The sequence below is a fragment of the Mercenaria mercenaria genome, chromosome 8 (genome assembly GCF_021730395.1).
Source record: "Mercenaria mercenaria strain notata chromosome 8, MADL_Memer_1, whole genome shotgun sequence".
Classification (NCBI taxonomy): Eukaryota; Metazoa; Mollusca; class Bivalvia; order Venerida; family Veneridae; genus Mercenaria; species Mercenaria mercenaria.
This window is the reverse complement of record NC_069368.1, coordinates 6,150,103-6,175,040: the sequence shown is the minus strand read 5'-3', so window position 1 is coordinate 6,175,040 and position 24,938 is coordinate 6,150,103. Positions and strand designations below refer to the sequence as shown.

Here is a 24,938-nt window from a genome sequence, read left to right as displayed (position 1 = left end):
TAATGCAAATTTAAAGATGGAAATTATAAAACTTCCTTTTGTATATTCAAAGGTTATTTGTATATATGTATTGACATTTCAAATGAAGTGGTGCCCAAATGATCTTCTGTTAAATTTAATTATTATTATTATTATTATATATTTAGTGTCAGACATGGACAGATAAGCTATGAGACAGTATAATGTACATGATATATTACAAATACAGGAAGGTATGTCAACCGATTTATCAGTATTTTATCATGATGAAACACATGTTACATTAATCAGCTCACCTGTCGCTCAAACTGATAAGAATGATATATTGATTCTGTGCATTCTTAAAGGTGGTAAATCTTATTTAAGCAATATTCTATAAAACTTTTCTCTTTTATATATTATATTACAGATTAATGATTGAAGAAAGGTCCACTGTATAGTAAGTTGTTTAGATCCCTTCCAGAAATGAAAAGTTCTTTATTTATTTTTATTTTCCGTTTTGTTGTTCTTGTTGTTGTTTTTATTTTAAGTACAAAATAATAATTGTTTCTCTGTAATGTGAAAGCATTTAAAAAGTGTGCATTTTATCTGATTTCAATACAATTTTAGTTTAACATTTCTATTTTATAGATATTGGGGGATTCCAGAAATCTGAAGCTATGTTTTGAAACTGCTTTATGTTTCGGAATTGCTGCTTATTCAATCTATCTTTGTTGCAAGATGGACAAAATGGGGGTAATTTAACTATTCTTAAAAACTGGCATTTTTAATGAATTGCTGCTGAACTTAAAGTTGTCTGTGCAAATAGTAGGCAAAAGTATGAAAGTCTTTTATATATACGTATCATTTCTTAGACATAATTTGCTATCGAATTTATAAATATGCTAAATAATTATATCTTGGTTACCATATAAACAAAACAATCATAAACTCCTCAAGTGAATCAATACTCGTAAATATTAATACGTGAAGGTTATAAGTCATAAAAGTTTTGAATAATTCCATTAGATGAACAAAATTAGATTGACTACCTTTAACATTTGTTTACTGATCAGAAGTAATCGCTAATAAAGATAAACTTTGATGTAAAGCAATACAGCACAAGTGTTGTAAAATGTATTTGTCAAAGAAGGAACACATCAAAAAGTAGTTCTCGTTACGTAATACAGTTTATAGGAATACAATGCCGCAACAAGATTTTTCTCACTAAAAATAAAACATTCAAAGTTGGGAAATATGCTAAGACTAGTTCATATCAAGGAATAAAGTATAGATATAGTTGAAAACGTAAGATGAAAATATTTTATTACATTTTTATGTTTTAAAATGCTTTCAGTGTTTCTACATTTCGTTTGTTCTTGAAAAAATCTTTTAGCGTTATATCTAAAAAAAATCCTGATGTTTGCGACCGATAATAGATAATATGAATTTTAGAGTGACATTAAACATAGTCTTTGTCATTGTTTATTAAGTTACTATTGAATCAATCAACGGAGTAACAAATGCCGAAATATTAACAAAATATGTCGACTTTTGATGTGTTTTTTTTTTTACATTGCCATTTATGAATATCATACCTTTTATTACAGTGGCCATATTTTCAACCGCTATTTTGCATCGTTAGGTGCTGCTATGAAATTAACAAATTTATTTCTTTTCAGATTAGAATATCAGCATGAATCGGGAAGTATCCCTCTTTTTTATGAGATTAAGATAGAAGAAACACACATAGCCAGAGATTTTCTTTAAGATAAGAAACACTATCTAACAAGAGATGTCTTATGGAATAAAATCTACGAAAAGATCCTCTGGAAGCATGGAACGCAACCAAGCAACAGTATAGCAGACTCTGATTAACTGAGTCTGTTCATGAGAGGTAATGAAATTTGCAACACCTCTCACGAACCCAAACACCTCAGTTTACATTACCGACGTATCACTTGTCACTCACCACTACATATACAGGTTCGAGTATCATTAAAGGATTAATGTTCTCAGAAAGAAAAGCATCCGTTCTTCAAAGGTGCCTGTCAATATCTGAAATAATGCCTGTCAATGCCCGAAATTACTTAAAATAAAAACAACAACAAGAACAACAAAACGAAAAATAAAAATAAATAAAGAACTTTTCTCTCTTACCTCAAACAAAACTGGAACATCTCCTTATGATAAAGCTGTCCCAGACAAAATAATACTTTCAAACATAAACTGTTCGAGTGCATATATTTCTGTAACAGAGATATGGTTAAAGGTTTCTATTGTCTGCCTGTCAATTAAACTTAAGTCATATGTTGCCAAACAAGCTAATATTTAATAAAACTGATCTTGGTAATTACTTAGAATTCGTTGTTTTTTTTTTCCAGAAAATAATTGTTGCTAGGTTTAATGCCAGTCTCAAAACTCCATCTTTTGATTTGTTTGTTTTCGGACTTAGTCTTTAAATTGGCTACTAGCAAAATCCGTCAATCTGACTAAAGTACTTGATCTTCTAAACGAAGATCTGAGAACGACCCATTCACATTCGTCTTCTGTATATTTTGGATTTCCAATATTGCTATATTTATTTTCACAAATCTATTTTTGTTTGAACCAATCAGACAACTTGTTCGAATGTCAAAGAGTAAGAAAAATTTACAGTTAATCCAGGGTTCGAACCCGGGACCTCTCGTTTACAAAGCTAGTGCCCTACCGACTGAGCTAATCGGCTATCTGACATCTTTTGACATAAAAATTGTTGATATCAAAACCCAAGGCGTTTTAAAGCTTGCAGGATGTTGTAAGGTAGCTTTTGATTGGCTAGCGGAAGGGTTGTCAGAACGAGGCCATCAATAGCTCGTTGTCAGATCCTATGCGTAGCGTAATAGGAGATGTACTTTAGTCAGATTGCAAAATCCGTATTCTTAGAATGGACTCTACATTTCATTAACCTGGTTTCAATAAAAAAAATCTTTCGAAGTTAATTAAAAGAAAAGTCTAACTTTAGAAACCCTTAACAAGCATCATTTGTTTTCTGGTCCTTTGTGATCATGGACTCCATTCAATGTGTATGTACAACTCAAATCCACTTAAGCCAGTGGCGGTGTGGTGGTGAGGATGGGGGAGGGGATCGAAGGCTTACTGGGTGTTGTACACTTCATTTTATATCATTTAGAGGCATCAAACCCTACCAAGCAAAATAATGGCAAACTCGGTTTGATCGAGTCTGTTTTTGAGAGGTAATGCAATGTGCAATACCCTAAATCCACAATACCCCTAGCACCGACTTAAGCAGAATGCTATCGTAAAGATACATTGAATAGACTCCATGCTCCGAAAATATCAGAAAATATAGCAAAACATAGAGTTGCAGACCGCGAAGACATTTTATGGTCTCACACGGTACTTTAAGATTGCTGTTGTATGATAGTTTATGAAATCTATAAGACGCACTCCTCACTCCACACACTCCTTCCTTCCTCCTCCTTCCCCTACCCTTACACTTACACACACAGTGAATTGGATTTATTGTATTAAGCATAATCTTGCCATAAATATAACTACAGTTTTGTAACTACCGTATGAAAAGAACAGTTATGGTATAATACTTAAACAGCCTTGTTTCATTACATGGATACAATCCAAATGACGGCTTGTGTGATTTTTACTAAGGTGTAAATAAATAATATGTTGCAAGCTTAAAGATACTATACATTTCTCTTAGATGTGTTATTAAGCTTCTCTTAGATTAGTTAATAAGATTCCCGTGTTTGTTATATTAAGAGTGTCTTGTGTTGTATCAAGGTCCCCTTAGATGTGTCACTTAGCGTCCTGTTTGAAGTGTTACTGGACGTGTTTTAGCTGGGTAATTAAGCGTGTTATATAAATGTGTTATTAAGAGTATGTCAAAAGTGTTATTTAGTAACCCTAAGTTGTATTATGAAGCATCATTTAGGTGTGTAATTAACTATTCCTTAGCAATATATCTAAAGGGCGCTTTATAACACATCTAGCTATGTGCTATAATGCATCCTTTAGATGTATTGCTAAGCATCTCTAGATTAGTTATAACGACTATGATTAAATGAAAGGCTAAGTGCTAATGAAGAAAAATGTCTTTTACCAAAACATAAAATATTGCCATGATAGTTTTTCACTACAAAAAAATATTGTTCTTGGTAGGAAATGAAAATGTTGTCTTTGTATAGGTGCATGTATAGGTTTTTGGATTACCAATGGATCTTTATCAGTAAACGTTTTACTAGTGATCTTATGACAAATACATTTGCTGATATAGATTATAATATCTTATATGAAAATCTTTATGTAAATTATTCAGTAATTCATAGTTTCGAAATGTGTTTGCCAAAAAGTAGGCACTGGAAGTTAATGGTATATTAATCTTTTGCTTATTCAGAAATTATGAGATAGATGATATTACATTAGTTTTTATGCTGAAACATTTAAATTTGTTCTTTCTTTGATTATTTTCGACCACGTCAGTTCGACCGTCTCCTATACTTCAATGGACGTCTAAATCGAACCTTCATTACACTATTGTTTTACCAAAATTATGTACACATAATGTCTTTATTTCGCTCCAAAATTGTTAAATATATTGTAAATATGTGTATTTTGCAAATACTTTTGAATACATCAGGTGACTTAGCGCAAATTCAGGCTCGATTACCAACACTGAATTTGAAACAATATTTATTGATGAGCCTATATACGTTTTGATCCACCGAATTTGTAACAGGGTGTGAATTTTGGCAAAAGTCAGGTATAATTTAATTGTCTGAGGGTGTTAGTCATTCTCATCAATCAGAGGATCGTCGAAAGCCCGAGTCGATTAGAGAACAATGTACACCTCTAATATGGGTGGTGGTAGGACCTTCTTGACTTTTTTCAATTGTTTTAAAATTTTATGGCGATATTGATCAGTATTTTTCGTAAATTTTGTAAAAAATAGAGAGTTTGCATTATTGTACAGGAGTTAACGTACAATAAATCATTCATACTGTAACACTCACTTTTCTGTGCATGTTATCTTTTTATAAGTTGTCTGTTATGTTACAGTTTAAAATTAGTGTTCTCTGACCAATAGCTGTTTGGTACGGATAATATAGGGAACGAAAATATTTCGTAACCGGAAGTAGGAAATAGGGGAGGAAAACATCAATTCTTAGACAAAACTTAAATAGTCACTTCTTAGAAAATATGGTAGATTAAACTGGAAGAAGATAGGATGGCTCATTCTAAGTCAAACTTTATTTCATATATATCTCAGTCAGTCAGTGAAATCCCGTCAAGAAAATCGGTAATGTTTTTTATGTTTACTTTGCCATGGCCCATGTTTGCAATGGTTGGGTGTGCAGACACCGAGTGACCATGTTTTTTTGCAAACAGTGATGTTTTTCTAACCAGCATTCCCATTCATGCAATAATCCACGTAATTCACGCATAAAAAGTCACTTAGCAGGTTTTAAAATTCCACGAGTACAATGCAGGCGTAAATAATCAGACAAAAAATACAATGTTCGTGCATAAAGAGCCAAAATTCAAGTAACCAGACATTATTTTTTATCCGCACACGCAAATTACCGCATTACACACTGTTGACAAATTGCTATGTGTCAAGACGACTTGAATTTACATGCCAATAGCATAATTTAAGCTCCGCCTACTCCATGTACTTGCGAGATTTTCGCGAGAACTGTGACAGCGAATCAAATTATTCATAAAACTAGACGCAATAGTATTCAGCCAATCAACGATGCTTGTACATCTTTGACACTTTCCGATAATTGTCAACATATGCAACGTTTTTGGACGTTTTTTCAACAAGTTGTTGAATAATTAAGTGGTCAGCTGGCATCTACTACACAATTATTTGGTCTCCATTGTAAAAGAAAGACTCGTAAGCTGCTTGTTTATTAATATTTACAAAATGACCGGCAGACTGACTTTCATCAGGCAATTTTCTACAAATTACCTTTCATTTTTATTGGAGTCTGATACTGTTCTTGCTAAATAAGTATTACCCGCCAAGTTTTTAGCTCCACTATTCGGAGAATAGAGGGCTATACTACTCGCCCCGGCATCGGCGTGACCCTTCTTGGTTAAAGTTTTTCGGCAACCTTTTTTTTTCTGTCATATCTTTGTTACTATTGCTTATATCTTTCTGTAACTTCACATAAATATTGTTCAGTATACAAACCATGTATGTGTATGGGCTGAGCCCACTTTACCCAAGGTCAAGGTCACCAGGCTGTAATACTTAGATTATTTTTAAGGTTAAAGTTTTTCGGCAACCTTTGTTTTTCTGTCATATCTTTGTTACTATTGCTTATATCTTACTGTAACTTCACATAAACATTGTCCAGTATACAAACAATGTATGTGTAGGGGCTGAGCCCATTATACCCAAGGTCAAGGTCACCAAGGTGTTATACTTAGGTTATTTTTAAGGTTAAAGTTTTTCGGCAACCTTTGTTTTTCTGTCATATCTTTGTTACTATTGCTTATATCTTACTGTTACTTCACATAAACATTGTCCAGCATACAACCAAAATATGTTTAGGGACTGGGCCCATTATACCCAAGGTCAAGGTCACCAAGGTGTTATACTTAGGTTGGTTTTAAGGTTAAAGTTTTTCGGCAACCTTTGTTTTTCTGTCATACCTTTGTAACTTTTGCTTATATCATTCTGTAAGTTCACATAAACATTGTCCAGCATACAAGCAAAGTATGTGCAGGGGCTGAGCTCATTATACCCAAGGTCAAGGTCACCAAGAAGTTATACTTTGAATTATTTTCGTGTTAAATTTCTTCGAGAGCTTCGTTTATAGACATATCTTTGGTACTTAAAAAGATAATGACTTGAAATTAAAAGTATTTGTTTATAATCATCTGCATGTGTGGCTACATACCGCATAACTCTAATTGTGTTTTTGACAGAATTATGCCCCTTTTGTACTTAAACGTTTTTGCAATCTTCGCTTTCTGGATACTACTTTAATGCGATATATGATAAAGACTTGAAACTTAAAATGTATCTTTATCATCATCATCTGCATGTGTGGTAACAATCCCAATAACTCTGATTTGTATTTTTGACCGAATTATGCCCCTTTTATACTTAAATTTTTTACAAACTTTGTTTTCTGGACATAACTTTGGTACTATATAAGATAGTGACTTGAAACTCAAAATATATCTTTATCATCATCATTTGCATGTGCTGTAACAATCCTAATAACTCAAATTTGTGTATTTGATGGAATTATGCCCCTTGGTATATCTTCCTTCTGAAGTAGAGGTCTCTTATTCAGACATATATTCATTTTACAGTTAAATCCCCGAATAGTGGAGCGCGCTGTCTTACGGACAGCTCTTGTTATAATTTTTTGTTGCTATATGTTGCAGCAAGATATAGTTGCAAAAAAAAAAAATGTTATAAAAACTCGGTGGGTGATACCTACCAGCGTCTGCTTGAATTTTTGAAAACAGCTTCTTTTTCAGAATTATGGAATAAAGAAAAACTCATTGCATGGAAAATGATGTATCTAAGAAAATGATAGTTTTTATCCATAAACAAGAAAATTATAGCCATCTTTTCAAATTGCTTCACAAGCTTGCTGGGTGTGTGTGTGTGGTGGGGGGTATGTGTATTGAGTTAGAAATGATAAATTTCTACTTTTCATGCGTAAAACAAACCACTGTCATTAACACAGGCTGAATAAAAGTCACTTCCCATAAACTTCTTTATAATTTTGTTTCAGTTGGAACATTTTCTTCAATTTGTATGGTTTGTACCTGACTTTTTTAGCTCACCTTAGCACGAAGTGCTCAAGATGAGCTTTTGTGATCGCCCTGTGTCCGTCGTCCGTCCGTCGTCAACAATTTGACTGTTAACACTCTAGAGGTCACAATTTTAGCCCAATCTTAATGAAACTTGGTCAGAATGTTACCCTCAATAAAATCTTGGACAAGTTTGATATTGGGTCATCTGGGGTCAAAAACTAGGTCACCAGGTCAAATCAAAGGAAAAGCTTGTTAACACTCTTAGAGGTCACAATTTTGGCCCAATCTTAATGAAACTTGGTCAGAATGTTACCCTTAATAAAATCTTGGACGAATTTGATATTGGGTCATCTGGGGTCAAAAACTAGGTCACCAGGTCAAATCGAAGGAAAAGCTTGTTAACACTCTAGAGGTCACAATTTTGGCCCAATCTTAATGAAACTTGGTGAGAATGTTACCCTCAATAAAATCTTGGATGATTTTGATATTGGGTCATCTGGGTTCAAAAACTAGGTCACCAGGTCAAACCAAAGGAAAAGCTTGTTAACACTCTAGAGGTCACAGTCTTTGCCCAATCTTAATGAAACTTGGTCAGAATGTTAATCTTGATGATCTTTAGGTCCAGTTTGAATCTGGGTCATGTAGGGTCAAAAACTAGGTCACCAGGTCAAATCAAAGGAAAAGCTAGTTAACACTCTAGAGGTCACATTTATGACCATATCTTAATGAAACTTGGTCAGAATGTTAATCTTGATGATTTTTAGGTCACTTTCAAACCTGGGTCAGGTGGGGTCAAAAACTAGGTCACTTGGTCAAATCAAAGGAAAAGGTTGTTAACACTCTAGAGGCCACATTTATGACTTAATTTTCATTAAACTTAGTCAGAATGTTAATCTTGATGATCTTTAGGTCAAGTTTGAATCTGGGTCATGTGGGGTCAAGAACTAGGTCACGGGGTCAAATCAAAGGAAAAGTTAGTTAGCACTTTAGAGGCCACATTTTATGACCATATCTTAATGAAACTTGGTTGGAATATTAAACTTGATGATGTTTATACCAACTTTAAATCTGGGTCAGATGGGGCCAAAAACTAGGTCACCAGGTCAAATTAAAGGAAAAGCTAGTTAACACTGTATAAGCTACATTTATGACCGTATCTTCATGAAACTTGGTCAGAATGTTAATGTTGATGATCTTTAGGTCAAGTTTACATCTGCTTCAGGTGGGGTCAGAAAGTAGGTCACCAGGTCAAATTAAAGAAAAGCTTGTTAACACTCTAGAGGCCACATTAATGACTCTATCTTCATAAAACTTGGTCAGAATGTTAACCTTGATAATCTTAAGGTCAAGTTCGATTCTGGGTCATGTGGAATCAAAAACTAGGTCACCAGGTCAAATCAAAGAAAAAGCTTGTTAACACTCTAGAGGCCACATTAATGACTCTATCTTCATAAAACTTGGTCAGAATGTTAATCTTGATGATCTTTAGGTCAATAGGTCGGGTGAGCGATACAGGGCCTTCATGGCCCTCTTGTTATCATGTACCCACACAGGGTTCTAGCCAGGATTTTCTGAGGCCATGTTGCAGAAGGATATTTTTTGACAAACAAAGGGGTGGGCACGGGAGGGGTTTCCCCTGCCGCATTGGGGGTATGGGGATTACCCCAGAAAATTTTGTGTTACTACAACTCATTTTGGTGCATTTCAGAGTGAAAAACATAGTGGTATTTTCAGTGATTAATAAGCATCATTTACATGCACAACAAGAACAAATAAAGATATTGGGTCATAAAAAATCCTATGGAGTTTATTTGCTGAATGACAATTAAAAGTTTATCAATTTTAAGTTGCTAAAAATGTTCATTTACTATTTATTGTACATAAAACAACACAATTTTAGCGCTGCACACAGATCTATTTGTTTAAAGTTTATGTCTTCTATTCCTGTGGAGTTTATTTGCTGAAAACTTATCCATTTTAAGTTTTTGAAAATGTCCACTGTTTGTTTTATATACATGTAAAACAACACAATCTGAGACTGTCATCCAGGGAAACGCTGGTTTCCATTTTGGATCAATGCCCGATTTTCTTTGGCCATTTGGCGTGGCTGGGAGGAATTCTGAAATTGTGACCGGGGCCTCTGGGGCCGAGTGGTTAAGGTCGCTGACTTCAAATCACTTGCCCCTCGTCGATGTGGGTTCGAGCCTCACTCGGGGCGTTGAATTTTTCATGTGAGGAAGTCATCCAGCTGGCTTACGGAAGGTCGGTGGTTCTACCAAAGTGTCTGTTTGTGATGAAATATTGCACAGAGGCCGGAGGGTATTTCAAACTTTTCTCTACAAGTTCTATTTTGAAAGTGACGACAGAAAACATTAATTCTTGCATTGTCTTTTCGATATTCCGCCCGAGATAACACATTTCATACATGTGAAAAACATTAATGTTACGGCGATAATTGTTCAAAAGCATTTTACCGTGTTGCACAATTTTTGACTTAATTCCTTACATTGTCTTTCCTTGATTGCGAAAAATATTCGGACGATAATTGTTGAATCATTATATCTAATGTATAATCTTAAAACTTGCGAAAACAGTCACTTTCATGTACACATCACGAGATGCCGCCTGTCAAAGGATTTAAAGGCGGAGCTACGATGAAATTTACGTCACACGTTCCACATAGGAAGCTGTCATTGATCTATCGGTTATCTTAACTGGCATCGCTTTACCTAAACTATCGGGTAAGCACGTGGAAGCTTTTCGAATACACTATCAGATTAATCTGGGTTTTTATTGGGATGATTTTATGACATGTCGCTTCGGCAGTTAAGGGATGACGGGGGAAATAAGGGATGTCGAATATACAACTCAAAGTCTGAAGGCATGTCGCATGCGACAGGCGATAATAGCCTGGCGAGAACCCTGCCACATTTTCTGAAGTATGTGGGTACATGTACCCACTTTTCAAAAAGTCAGTGGGAATGCTGCAAACGGCTTAAACTTCCTTAAAAGGCAAATGATATCAATAATTTTTTGCTCAATGGACAGGATATAAAACAAGCAATTTATTGATTACTTTTAAATATTATTTCGAAATAAAATGGATTCATTATGAACGCTTAACTTACAGTGTTTTTTCTGAAAGTTTGGAGCATTGTTACGCTGCTATTAAAATCATATGTCATTTGAAATGGTTTTTCATTTTAAAAAGATATTTAAATAAGAAAATATGAAAATCTTAAGCATTTCAAAACCTTTTGAATTTCTAAAATCCATAAATTAGCGAAAAAGTTATTAAAAATCAGAAATTCTGATCCCATACAAAAACGATGTAAAAACATTTGTTTTACCCACCGCCAGATTTACAGGTGTTAATGTGTGACGTCTCTCCTATAGGCTGATATGATAATACAGCCCCCACCCCCACCCCCCAGCTAGAAACATATAGTAGGGTGCAGCATTTGTTCCTGATTCCTGTTTGCCCTTTTAGCTAGCCTTACTTATTTGGCTTATCTGGATGACTTGTTTTATGATCTGTTATTTTATAATTGTCATCTTTCTGAGCCTTATCCGTATCTGCATTTTACTGTTAGGAAAACAGAGAGGTTAAAAAATCGAAAAAAGTCATAAAATACTGATCAACCTTACTTGCTCAAATGAATGAAACATTAATATTGCCATTATTGATTCTCACCAAACCTAGTTTGCAAAGTCAGATGGTTAAAGTTTTCTTCAGGCGAGTTGTTTAGGCCCATTTTGGTCCACTGTTAATCCCCCACCATGAGTGGTGGTTGATATAGGAATGGTCTCTGTCCATCCATAACAATTGTGTCTGCGCCATATAACTTAAACCCCTTGAAGGATTTTCATGAAACTATGGTCAAATGATCACCTCATCAAGACGATGTGCAGAACTCATGAGTCGGCCATGTCGATTCAATGTCAAGGTCAGTGTCACAACTCAAGGCCAAAGGTTTGAGCCTTCCATTTTGTGTCTGCTCTCTATCTCCTAAACGCTTTGGAAGGATTTTCATGAAACTTGTTTCAAATAATTACCTCATCAAGACGATGTGCAGCTATGTTGGCCTAAGGTCAAGGTCACGACTCATACTGTACCATCAACCCTTTCACTATCCATAACAGGGACGGGGAATATAGATGTCTTTCAGACTGCCTTGTATTTCATAGAGATGCTGCCTCTTCAGCAGTAAACCTGATGATAGATACCGTAGTAATTTTGGTCGGTTCTACAGATACGCTATTTCAGTTTTTTCTGGGCAAATCTATTACTTTTCACATATATTCTTCTGTCTGATATTTCAGTATTATAAAGCGTGGCTTTTGATATAAGTTGTTCTGTCAGATATATTAGGCTTTTCTTATGTACTTAAAATGCAAATAAGAATAATTTCTTTGCTTAAGTTCAGTCACTGGTTTACTTAACCCTTAGCCTGCTAAATTTCTATAATTGACTGGTCCATCATTCAATTTGGGCAATACCATTTATTATTCGAAGGGGTGTTTACTGAAAATTTACTGACTGAATAGCGAACAGTGCAGACCATGATCAGACTGCACGGATGTGCAGGCTGATCTTGGTCTGCACTGGTCGCAAAGGCAGAATTACTGCCGCCAGCAGGCAAAGGGTTAAAGAAGCTACAGATGTGCATTTAAATGCATTAATTGTTCTTGTCTGTAAGTAAGGGTGCAGAGTTCAGTACCTCTTACTTCTTGTGAAATCCTCATCTTTTCTATTTAATGTTTATTATTACTTTATATAAATTTGTTATTATTTGTTATATCTTGATATCAAGATGTCCCTTTAATAATGGAAATGCGGTATGTTATCATGAATTCCTTTAAAAGATTCATATATTCTTCGCTTACAGCTGCAATGCCTTTTCACATTATTGTGTACTTCTGGATAAAACCTTAAAGGTCTCAGTATAAATGTGATTAAAGTACATTTGTACATCTTCACAGAGTTAGCTATTTGTTATATTTAATTCTGTTTTTCTGGGGAAACCTCTGTTGGCTTGCAGGCTTTATAGCAGATCTATCCTATACCTATCTTAGCAGTAAGTTAGTAACAAGTTTCCAAGTTTATTATAACATTCTCAGTATGTACATAACATAAACACGAGATTCACATTCCAATAATAATATTAAAAACACGTGATCAATATTCAAAAAAGTGAAGGAATCAGCGTTTAAGTTTCATATTAGGAATTCATAATCATGTATTACTTTTATTCAGAATCTATACAGTAGTTCGTTACTTCTTATCAAATTTAGTATTTAAGATCCAGTATTTGAGTCTGATTTTAGTGCATCGTAACCTAGTCTGTAGTTAGAAATTTTAATGACCTCACTCAGTAGCTAGGTTTTTCAGATTGACGACTGAGCTTGAAACTATTGTAACTTTATGTAAATAAAGAGCAAGATACAATAGTTTCATACTCAGGCCTAGTGATACATAGGTCAGCTGTTTTACCAGAAATTCTGGGTTCTTTTACCTTATACTTAAAGATTCAGCTATTGTTTTTGCTGGTGACTCAAGTATTCTTGTTGAACAATTATTTCATTATGTCTTCTTGGGGCATTCTTTATAGAAATAGTGTCTTTTCAGTATGGCCTTTATAATTATGTTTCATTTTTTCAAAAATTAAATTTTTCAAGTTTTCTGTTTAAGGCTTCTTGGATTGTCCTTGCTGATCCCAAATACTTTTGATAATAAATTAAGTTGTATAAACAATTTTCACATCCATGAAGAATTAACATAGTGCTGAGATAAAACTAAAGCAGTAGAAGAGAATTATAATCTTTCACATACAGTTTTAGAAACTGGTGAGCTAAACTTTACCTTTTATTTGAGCTATATCAGAAGAAGTTTTATTTTAGGGTATTTTTATCTTGACTGTTAGAAGAATATTCTGAGCTATTGTACCGGGGTACTCACCCTTGTGTCAGGGTCACATCTTGGTTAAAGTTCTGCATGCACATATGTATATAGCTGTCATTCAAGGCATATAGCTTTGAAACTTAATTTTTCCTTTTCTAGGTCAATTACCATCCTCACTGGGTCAAGTCCTATAACTCTGACATGTATTTTGGCCAAATTATGCACCCATTTGGACTTAAAAAATCCTGGCTAAAGTTTTGCATGCAAGTTACTATCTCAAAAACTAATGCCAATATTGAATTGAAACTTCACATGTTTCTTCCGGTTTATAAAACTAGGTGATAGCAACCAGTCTCATGACTGACATTTATTTTGGCCAAATTATGTCCCCTTTTGGACTTAGAAAATCCTGGTTAAAGTTTTGCATGGAAGATACTATCGCAAAAACATTGAATTGAAACTTTATGTTTTTTGGGGTTTATAAAACTAGGTGATAGCATCCAGGCCTATAACTCTGACTCTTATTTTGGCTAAATTATGTCCCCTTTTGAACTTAAAATCTTCTGGTTAAAGTTTTGCATGCAAATTACAGTCTACAAAACTAATGCAGATACTGGATTGAAACACTATAGATATTTTAACATTTAGGGTAATATTTGGTGAATATTCAAATTGTTGTCCCAGAAGCAGGAACTATTCCTGCTTCTGGGACAACAATTCAAATACTCCAGCATTGGCTGTCTTATGGACAGTTCTTGTTTGTTCTATTTTAGAAATTTCTTCAGTTTGAATTATCCGTTTAATTTTGTCTCCAGGGTCCCGTGATATGATATATGAGGAAGTTAATAAATTATTACTTATTTAGTTGTTAGGGTTGATTTACCAAGATAGAAATTTTATATATTTTATAACTGTTTTATCTTTATAATTGCATCATCTGAAGTTCATATATCTTAAAGGGGCACATCTGCAAACAATTTTAAGGGGACATAGTGGCTGTGGTAAAATACCAGACACTATAAAACTTATTTGCACTGTTTTCCAGTTCCAAAAATGACATACTTGAAATGCAAGAGATGGAAAAGTTGGCAGTTAAATTAAGATGAACATACACAAAATTTGATATTTATGATTATGTGAAGGTGTGCTCCTTTAAACATATTTTTATACCATACCTGTATCATCAATTATAGATACCTTACCTGACAGGAACCATTTTTCTCCTTATTTTCATATTTTCACCTCACCTACTTGTAACCATGACTTTTGTTGCTATGGTAACCCTGAAATACCTTTGACTTCTGTGACCTCAAATAGAGCTTCAAATCCTACATAGAGAACACAGATGAGATAGATGGTGTAAGTATATTATTGTTTGCATTGTATACTAATAGTTTTTCTTGATTGTTATACTTATTTGTATTGAAAAGTTACAGGAACTTTTATTTCTCTTTGGTGTGTATTGCATTCAAGATACCTTTTAGATATAGTATAACCATAGTCTTAGAAGTTTCTTTTGTAGAGTTTTTGGCAGCTTGCATCAATTTCTATGCATAAAGTTTGGTTGATTAAATTAATACTGCTGTAATGAAAATATTTAGTACAAACATGCTGGTCATATTGCTATGTTTAAGCTAGTTTGGTGCCATCTTTGAAAGACATTCAGATCTGTATTTAAAGAAATGCACCAAAAAAAGCTGGTGTGGTTACATCTGAATAATTCAAATATCTATTAGTGTGAACTATGTGATTAGTTGAGAGGTTCACACTTCAGGTAACGACTTGTTTATCATTTTTGTATTCATAGGCATATTTGGCCAATCCAAGCAGCAGACGATTTAAGTTTTTATCTATTAAAGGGACTAACACACATTTTAGATGAAAATAATTTCTTTCAAATATTCATAAAAAATGAGTACTCTGAAAGTGACTAGATGTAAAACTTTATTAACATAAGATTTTTGCAAATTATTCTTACAAATAATTTGCAACAAGAGATGCATGAAAGAAAATTTCCGCATTTTTTGTGTGGGTCAGTTACAAGTTTTTCTAGATTTTCGCGGGTCAAAACCGAGAACCTCGGGTCTACTGAACGCCCTGTACAAATAACCAAAAATACGGTAAAGAAGGTAGCAAACTGTTGCAACGTTATTGAAATAATACAGAGAATTAATATTCTTCTTGCATTTTTACCAGTATCTAACTTTTATTTTCATTCACTTTATCATTTTTCAGTGTCATATATACATTCTATGCCAGACTTGGTGCAAATTAATGGACATTTTTGCCCAAACTGTGGAAGAGTAGCTTTATGTATGAGCATTCCTTTTCTGAATTAGATTTTTTTCTTTTTATCTGATCATCATGGTCTTGAATTAAAATTGGGCGAAAAGTTGTTCTAAAATTTTTTGTTGCTGAGTGCAAAATCATAGAAATTGACAGATTTTAGCAGGGATTTATAGACAGATGTAATAATGGACTCATAAGAGAGTTACCCTGAGCCGCTATTAGTAAGTAGATACTCATGCACTGATATGAGCCATGCCATGAGAAAATCAACATAGTGGCTTTGCGACCAGCATGGATCCAGACCAGCCTGCACATCCGTGCAGTCTGGTCAGGATCCATGCTGTTGGCTAACAGTTTCTCTAATTGCTATAGGCTTTGAAAGTGAACAGCATGGATCCTGACCAGACTGCGCGGATGCGCAGGCTGGTCTGGATCCATGCTGGTCGCAAAGCCACTATGTTGATTTTCTCATGGCACGGCTCATATTTGCTTTGAATTTTTGTGTAGAGCATAATCCCTGACATATTTAGAAAATCTGTGTGCCCTCCAATGGAACCTGGATCTGCTGCAGCTATATATAAACATTTTTATAACTTGCGCAAAAAGACTTTATTTGACTACTTTGTAATTTGAGAAAGGAAAGTTTTAGGTTTTCAGTATGCATCCTGTATTTTCAGTACAATGTTGAACAGGTAGAAGAATCTGCTTCAGAATTCTTTGACATGGAGCTTCAACCAAATCTGCAACCAGGTTTGAAAATTTTATTTATATTTTATAGTATATCTAAAATTATTTTGACAGAGAAATTATGACATAATGTAGGTATATAATAAGACAATTATTTCATGAAATGGTTCTAATTGAAATAATGTGTTTGGCTGTATTCCTTTGATAGTTTTATTTTCCTTAATTAATCCAATTACTGTAGAATGGATAATTATCTTGTCTTTTTATTTTCGCAATTTAATAATTACAGAACAGAACAGAACATTTATTCTGTTTAATAATTACATGTAGCTTTGATAATACAAAGTCATGTTATTTGTGACACATTAGGCCTTCTTTAAATTCCTTCCTTCCAGGGACCCATACCGTTAAAGACTGGGTTGGTACAATGTAGTTAGGGAAAATGTTTTTGGTTCTGATTGACTAACATTTACACATCTGTAATCACCAGTTTGATTTAAAAGTAACAACACCAAAGTGAATGAGATTCTGTTTGAATTCGAACCATGCATCTTAAGACAAATAATATAGCTTGAATATTTATGATAAAATATTTTGGGTTAGGGATTTTTTTTTGTAAGCAGTGGGAGGGGAAACAAAGGTTATTTTTTAGGCCATATGAGACATATAACATGTAAACTTTCAGGCTAATTATGTCTCCTCCAGGAGACATATTGTTTTTGCCCCGTCTGTCCGTCTGTCCGTCCGTCCTTCCGTCCGTCCATCCGTACACACGTCACACTTCATTTCCGAGCAATAACTGGAGAACCATTTGACCTAGAACCTTCAAACTTTATAGGGTTGTAGGGCTGCTGGAGTAGACGACCCCTTTTGTTTTTGGGGTCACTCTGTCAAAGGTCAAGGTCACAGGGGCCTGAACATTGAAAACCATTTCCAATCAATAACTAGAGAACCACTTGACCCAGAATAATGAAACTTCATAGGATGATTGGTCATGAAGAGTAGATGACCCCTATTGATTTTGGGGTCACTCCGTCAAAGGTCAAGGTCACAGGGGCCTGAACATTGAAAACCATTTCCGATCAATAACTAGAGAACCACTTGACCCAGAATGTTGAAACTTCATAGGATGATTGTTCATGAAGAGTAGATGACCCCTATTGATTTTGGGGTCACTCCGTCAAAGGTCAAGATCACAGGGGCCTGAACATTGAAAACCATTTCCGATCAATAACTAGAGAACCACTTGACCCAGAATGTTGAAACTTCATAGGATGATTGATCATGAAGAGTAGATGACCCCTATTGATTTTGGGGTCACTCCATCAAAGGTCAAGGTCACAGGGGCCTGAACATGGAAAACCATTTCCGATAAATAACTGGAGAACCACTTCACCCAGAATGTTGAAACTTCATAGGATGATTGTACATGCAAAGTAGATGACCCCTATCGATTTTGGGGACACTCCATTAAAGGTCAAGGTCACAGGGGCCTGAACATTGAAAACCATTTCCGGTCAGTAACTTGAGAACCACTTGACCCAGAATGTTGAAACTTAATAGGATGATTGGTCATGCAGAGTAGATGACCCCTAACGATTTTGGGGTCACTCTGTGAAAGATCAAGGTCACAGGGGCCTGAACATTGAAAACCATTTCCGGTCAGTAACTTGAGAACCACTTGACCCAGAATGATGAAACTTCATAGGATGATTGGTCATGAAGAGTAGATGACCCCTAACGATTTTGGGGTCTCTCTGTTAAAGGTCAAGGCCACAGGGGCCTGAACATGGAAAACCATTTCCAATCAATAACTTGAGAACCTCTCGACCCAGAATGTTGAAACTTCATAGGATGATTGTTCATACAGAGTAAATGACCACTATTGTTTTTGGGGTCACTCTGTTAAAGGTCAAGGTCACAGGGGCCTGAACATTGATAACCAGTTCCGATCAATAACTTGAGAACCACTTGACCCAGAATGTTGAAACTTCATAGGATGATTGAACATGCAGATTAGATGACCCCTATTGATTTTGGAGTCAGTCAATTAAAGGTCAAGGTCACAGTGGCCTGTTCATGTAAAATCATTTTTTGGAAATAACTTGAGAACCACTTGACCTACAATGTTGAAACTTAATAGGATGATTGGACATGCAGAGTAGATGACCCCTATTTTTTTTGAGGTCACTTGATCAAAGGTCAAGGTCACAGGAGCCTGAACATTGACTTGAGAACCACTAGGCCAAGAGTGTTGAAATTTAGCGGGATGACTGGACATGCCAAGTAGATGATCCCTATTGCAGCCAACCATCAGTATCTCTTTGACTTTCGCTCCTGACCCCTATTGACTTCTTGCCTATAGGACTTTGCATTTGGGGAGACATGCGCTTTTTTACAAAAGCATTTTCTAGTTTAAAACTTGAGTCACAAAAAGAATGTAAGCAAAAATTAAACCAGTGCCAATATTTACAAGTTGACGGTTTTGACATAACTTCAAGTAGATTGTAACAGGAAATAAAATATTTGTGCAGTTAAGGAAGTAAAAACTGAAATCATCCTTTTTCAAGTACATTATTTAAGTGTAGCTACTGTTTGACATTCCCTGATTTCTGTTTAAATACAAAACTGTACCATTGATGTTATACATGGTTATATGGAGCTCCAAGAGTGTAGTTAGGAAATTTTGTAAAATTCAGCCATTTTGTTACACCAATATTTATTTAATTCAGTTTTTAATTGTTTTTTTTTTTTTAGAAATTGTGATTTTGTCCAGGTTTATCAATGAGAAAAATACAAGTTTAGCCAAATACAAGTTTAGCCATGAGAATGACATGAATAAAGATATTTTGAAAATTCTAAAGTTCCTACTATCACCTTTTTGGATACATTTAGAATGATGTATAGTTTATATCCATTACTTTAGTTGGTTTAGTTTGTTTGGTTTAATTTCACACCAACACAATTATAGGTCATATGGTGACTTTCCAGCTTTGATGGTGAAGGCAGACCCCAGGTTGCACCTCCGTGCATTATTTCATCACGGGCGGGCACCTGGGTAGAACCACTGACCTTCTGTAAGCCAGCTGGATGGCTTCCTCACATGAAGAATTTGATGCCCAGAGTGAGGCTTGAACCCTCATTGTTGAGGGGCAAATGATTTAAAGTCAGCAACCTCAACCACTGACTTTATATCCAGATCTTGCAGAATAAAGCTGCAATTCATGTAAATTCATGTAAAACCCATTAGGGTTTAGGTGAATCAAACAGTAATTGTTGTGTAACTATATACATTGTAATAACAGCTCCTATCAAATACATGTACATGTATCTTCCAGCAGTGTAAGGTATCATCATTTTCTTTGCCAAATACTTTGAAATAATTGATATTAGAGGGGGACTTGTTTTCTTGGATTTTCTGGTTCGGTAAATCCAGGAGAATGAATACCAACGAACAATTGTAATTCCTGTTAACTTCAGGTTCAGAAGTTAAAAATCAAAAACTCATACTTGTATCCCCACGAAATATCTGTTTTTGTCCAAACCAAGAAATGCCATGTCCACACAGTTAAATGATTTTACTATATTGCAAAGTCATTTTATTTTGTCAGCACAGATTTCTGTCATATGGGCTTGTCATTTAGAAAAGTGGCTTTTGGTATAAAATGTTTTTAATGCATACAGTTTTTTTGTTTTTTTTATACACACATGTCTACGCTTATGATGAAAGCTTATTTAAATCACTCTGGTGTCCTCTTTCCGCAAAAGCTGGTGTTGTCATATGAGAAGGTGTGGTCATGAACCCAGACAGACTCGAACCAATGACCTCAGGGTTGTGCGGCCAACACCTTAGCCACTAGACCACTGCTCCCCTTAAAAATGTATTTGCATGTAATGGCTTGCAAAGTGTCAGGATAAAAAACAATTACCGGTATTTGAAAGCAGTAATATGTCCCAAAGAAATAGCAGTTCTGACTGGAGTGATTTTGCAGTAGTGATACATGTATATATTATTCATATCAGTCAAACAGTTATACTGTTACTGTAATACTAATTGACATGTGGTTATTTATTTCAGGAGAGCGTGTGATAGGGGAGGCAGATAGTGTGTTGAAATTTGTGCCGTACTCCGATGGGAAACAGGGGATGTCAGGCAAACTTTGTGCAACAAACTTTAAACTGTCATTCGTCACTGCTGATAGATCATCATATGATTCGGTCAGTTTTAATTTATAGCCATTAATGAATTATGTCTCCTCCCAACTGGGGGAGACATAATGTTTTCGCCCTTTGTCCATCTGTCCGTCACACTTCATTTCCGATCAATAACTGGAGAACCATTTGACCTAGAACTTTCAAACTTCATAGGGTGATAGGGTTTATAGAGTAGATGGTCAAGGTCACAGGGGCCTGACATGGAAAACCGTTTGCTATCAATAACTTGAGAACCACATGATCTGGAACATTGAAACTTTATGGAATGATTGGATATGCCAAGTAGATGATCCCTATTGCATTTCAGTCCAGTGTCTCTTTGATGTTTGATCCTGTCCCCTATTGACTTCTTGCCTGTTACTACTATGCTTTTGGGGAGACATGCGCTTTTCGACAAAAGCATCTTCTGGTTGTACATGGAGTTGAAAAAAACATGTCCCCGAATTATGTCTCCCACCACACAGTGGTGTGGGAGACATATTGATTTACTCCAGTCTGTGTGTCTGTCTGTCTGTCTGTCACAAAGTTTGTCCGCACTCTAAGTCAAACATTTCTCATCCGATCTTCACCAAACTTCAACAAAATGTGTCTGCCAATAAGTGCTCGGCCAAGTTCGATAACTAGCCAAATCGACCTAGGCACTTCGGAATTATGGCTCTTGAATTACCAAAAATGGATCCATTTATCCAGACCATCCAGAGAAACTAGTCATTTTTCGTTGGGCAGCACTGTCACAAAGCTTGTCCACACTCTTAAGTCGAACATTTCTCATCCAATCTTCACCAAACTTCAACAAAATGTGTCTGCCAATAAGTGCTTGGCCAAGTTCGATAATTAGCCAAATCAGTCTAGGCACTTTTGAATTATGGCCCTTGAATTACCAAAAATGGATCTATTCGTCTAGACCATCCAGAGAAACTAGTCATTTTTCATTGGGCAGCACTGTCACAAAGCTTGTCCACACTCTAAGTCGAACATTTCTCATCGGATCTTCACCAAACTTGAAAAAAATGTGTTTGGCCATAAGACCTCGGCCAAGTTTGATAACTAGCCAAATCCGCTTAGGCACTTTTGAATTATGGCCCTTGAATTACTGATTGGATCCATTCGTCTAGACCATCCAGAGAAACTAGTCATTTTTCATTGGGCAGTTGTGGGAGATATGCGCTTTTCTCAAAAGCATCTCTAGTTTCTGAACTGAATTTATTTTATTCTCTTGTTAATTTAAGCCATTCTGTGAAAAAAATTTATTCCTGTGTAACCATTTACTAGAACCACTTTTATACAAGTCAGAATTACAGTGTACGTTTGAAGTTGAGGAAATTTCTATTATGGTTTAGTTATGTTCCTGAAATCTTCTTGAAAAAAGAGAGGCAATATAAAAGTTATCCAGGAAAGTCAATAAGTGGTCAAGGGTAAACAGGGCTTGACAAATCCACTCATCTGCTTGTGAATATGAGTAGAAATCGGCTCAGGGTGAGTGGAATTTCTGTAGTACTTGCTGCAGAATGAGTGCGATTTTTTACCAAAAATAAATAAATTTAGAGCTTTGAAGAAGCCAGATAGTTAAAAGATTTTTTAATCATAACTCTAAAATCCATTCAACTCCGTTTTGGTACCGCATTATGATCGCAGTTACTGGACACTCGATAGTCAAGAACAGAATTCCGGTATGTGCCGTTTTAACGGACTTTAAAATAGACACTGTCTGTAAAAAATTGTTTTCTTAGTGAATTGCAGGACAAGTACAAATTGTAGCAGGACAAGTGAAAATTCTAGGGAGCTTGTCCTGCAGGACGAGTTGCTTTCAAAGAATTTGTCGAGACCTGGTTAACCAGGGCTATTAACGTATGGAGACCCAACTATTTTAAAGAAATGTTCTTCAGTCTTTAATGGAATAATCATTTGTATATTTTCAGAAAGGAAAACGGCAAAGAAATAAGTTACTAGATGAGGATGACATTCCATTGACATATATAGATGCTATTTACCATGGTAAGATTTCAGCCCCACCCTAAATCACTCCAGCCTACCTACCCTCTACCATCTCCAATCACCCCAGCCCTCTATCAACTCCAAACACTCAACCTACCTACCCTCTACCATCTCCAATCACCCCGGCCCTCTATCAACTCTAAACACTCCAACCGTCTTCTAACTCCAAACACTTCATCCATTACAAACTCCAATTGTCCCCGCTTTCTACTAGTTCCAAGAACTCCCACCCTCTACCAACTCCAAACAGCCCCACCCTTTACCAATTCCAACCAGACCCACCCTCTACCAACTACAAACAGCCCCAGCTCTACCAACTCCAAACAGCCTCACCTTCTACCAACTTCACCAACTTTAACCACCCCAACTCTCTACTCTCTGATTCTGATACTCAGTCCAGACCAATGTTACCAAAATAGAAATTTTGATCAAAACCACAACATTTTGTGCCAAAGAAAGTAAGTGGTTATACATTAATGTAAAGTATCTCTGGAATACTTTATTACCAAGGGCAAGTCTTGTTTTTGACTCATACATAACAACTCATTTTTTTTTCTGGCAACTTTCGCCAGTATCTCTATGGTAGCCCTTTGAGAAGTTTTATTTTAGTTTGTATTATGGGAGACTCAACATATGTCATAGTTACATTATCAGCCAACCTCTGCTGATATGGTTTCCATGGCAACAGCTTTGAGGTGGCTGCCCTAAGAGAAGTTTCCCTCACTGTACTTGGTTTGAACCCCAATGGAATGGAATGTCTATCTTGAAACTACATGTTTATATTGACCTTGTAGAAAGAACATTGTTTTGTTGTCATATTTCATTGCAGAGCCCCATAAAGGCACAAAGGGGCAGACTGAGGCAGTTGCATTCTTTGTTAACGTGCAATGTCAATAAAAAAGAACTGAAACTAAAGTTTTTAGTATCTTGCCGTGACCCTTCATCCAACTTTCTCTGTTGCTCATGAATTGCGGTGAGTTTTTGACAATGTTATAAGAAATGAGAGTATTGAATGTTATTTATTGTATGAAATATTTTTACAGTGACTAGAAGTGGCAAGAGAAAAAAATTGTCTCAGGGAACGACAACTTCATCTAGAACTGAAATACTTGAAATTCATTGTAAGGTATGGCATTTTACAAACTGAAATTCATTGTAAGGTATGGCATTTTACAGACTGAAATTCATTGTAAGGTATGGCATTTTACAGATTGAAATTTATTGTAAGGTATGGCATTTTACAAATTCCCATTCATTTTAAGGTATTACATTTTACAGCCTCTGTCCATCCGTCCATCTGAAATTAGGGTTTCTTTTGAGATTTCACTCTGCCAGTCCAGATTAATGGCCCTTGACTTAGACAAAATATGTATAAAAGGGCTTAGAGTTGTGTCTTATGCATGTCAAGAGAATTTGACCGAGAGATATAAAACAATACAGGATTGACATATAGCTCGAGTTGTGAACCTGCCAGGTTCAACCTGGTTATCTTTTTTGGATTTCATGGTCTTTGACTTAGTGAAAACTTGCATTCTGTGCTTAATAGTTTTTTCATATATATCTTCAAAAGTATTTCGCCTAGAGTCATGAAACCATGTACAGTGTCAGGAAGGGCAGGGGGCACCAGTGTCCTATGGACACATATCTAGCATATCTATTAGATTGTAGAATCTAAATACATTGGCAGGCATGTTGTATACACTTACAACGAAAGTAGAATAAGTACCTCCATAAGAATACAGCCAAAGGTGTATTTGAACATAACAGGAATATTAAAGACATTTTTCATAAAACATGATTTCTCAGTATACCGGTTGGGAAGCAGTTTCCGGACAGGACCAGTTTCCGGACACATGTAATATCCGCTTTATTTCATTGTTATTCACGTAATTATTTCATCTAGATCATTTAGATATTTGTTCTTCATGTCTACAACAAACCATTATATTACAAGGCTGTATAATGTTAGGTTTTATGATGATATCTCACCTGTGTTTACAAAACAACTTTCTGTCGTAACGGGGCATGAAGATAGCATTGCGCATGCGCAGTAAATTACACCTGCCGAGGTATCAAGTGGAGAAGAAAT

At 35.5% G+C, this 24,938-nt stretch overlaps 1 protein-coding gene across 8 annotated transcripts in view; it reads left to right on the top strand.

The window, feature by feature from the left end:
* Positions 1-1,109: 1,109 nt before the first annotated feature.
* LOC123523137 (myotubularin-related protein 10-B-like) overlaps positions 1,110-24,938 on the top strand; it is a 47,164-nt gene continuing 23,335 nt past the window's right edge. Inside the window, exons 1-7 of one of the 8 annotated variants that reach the window (XM_053549291.1) lie at positions 1,110-1,266; positions 1,641-1,666; positions 14,981-15,022; positions 16,630-16,702; positions 20,718-20,857; positions 22,774-22,849; positions 23,893-23,975. In XM_053549291.1, the coding sequence (XP_053405266.1) occupies positions 1,655-1,666; positions 14,981-15,022; positions 16,630-16,702; positions 20,718-20,857; positions 22,774-22,849; positions 23,893-23,975 (426 nt within the window). In that variant the 5' untranslated portion in view covers positions 1,110-1,266; positions 1,641-1,654. The other 7 variants (XM_053549293.1, XM_053549292.1, XM_053549289.1 and 4 more) reach the window with 7 other exon arrangements.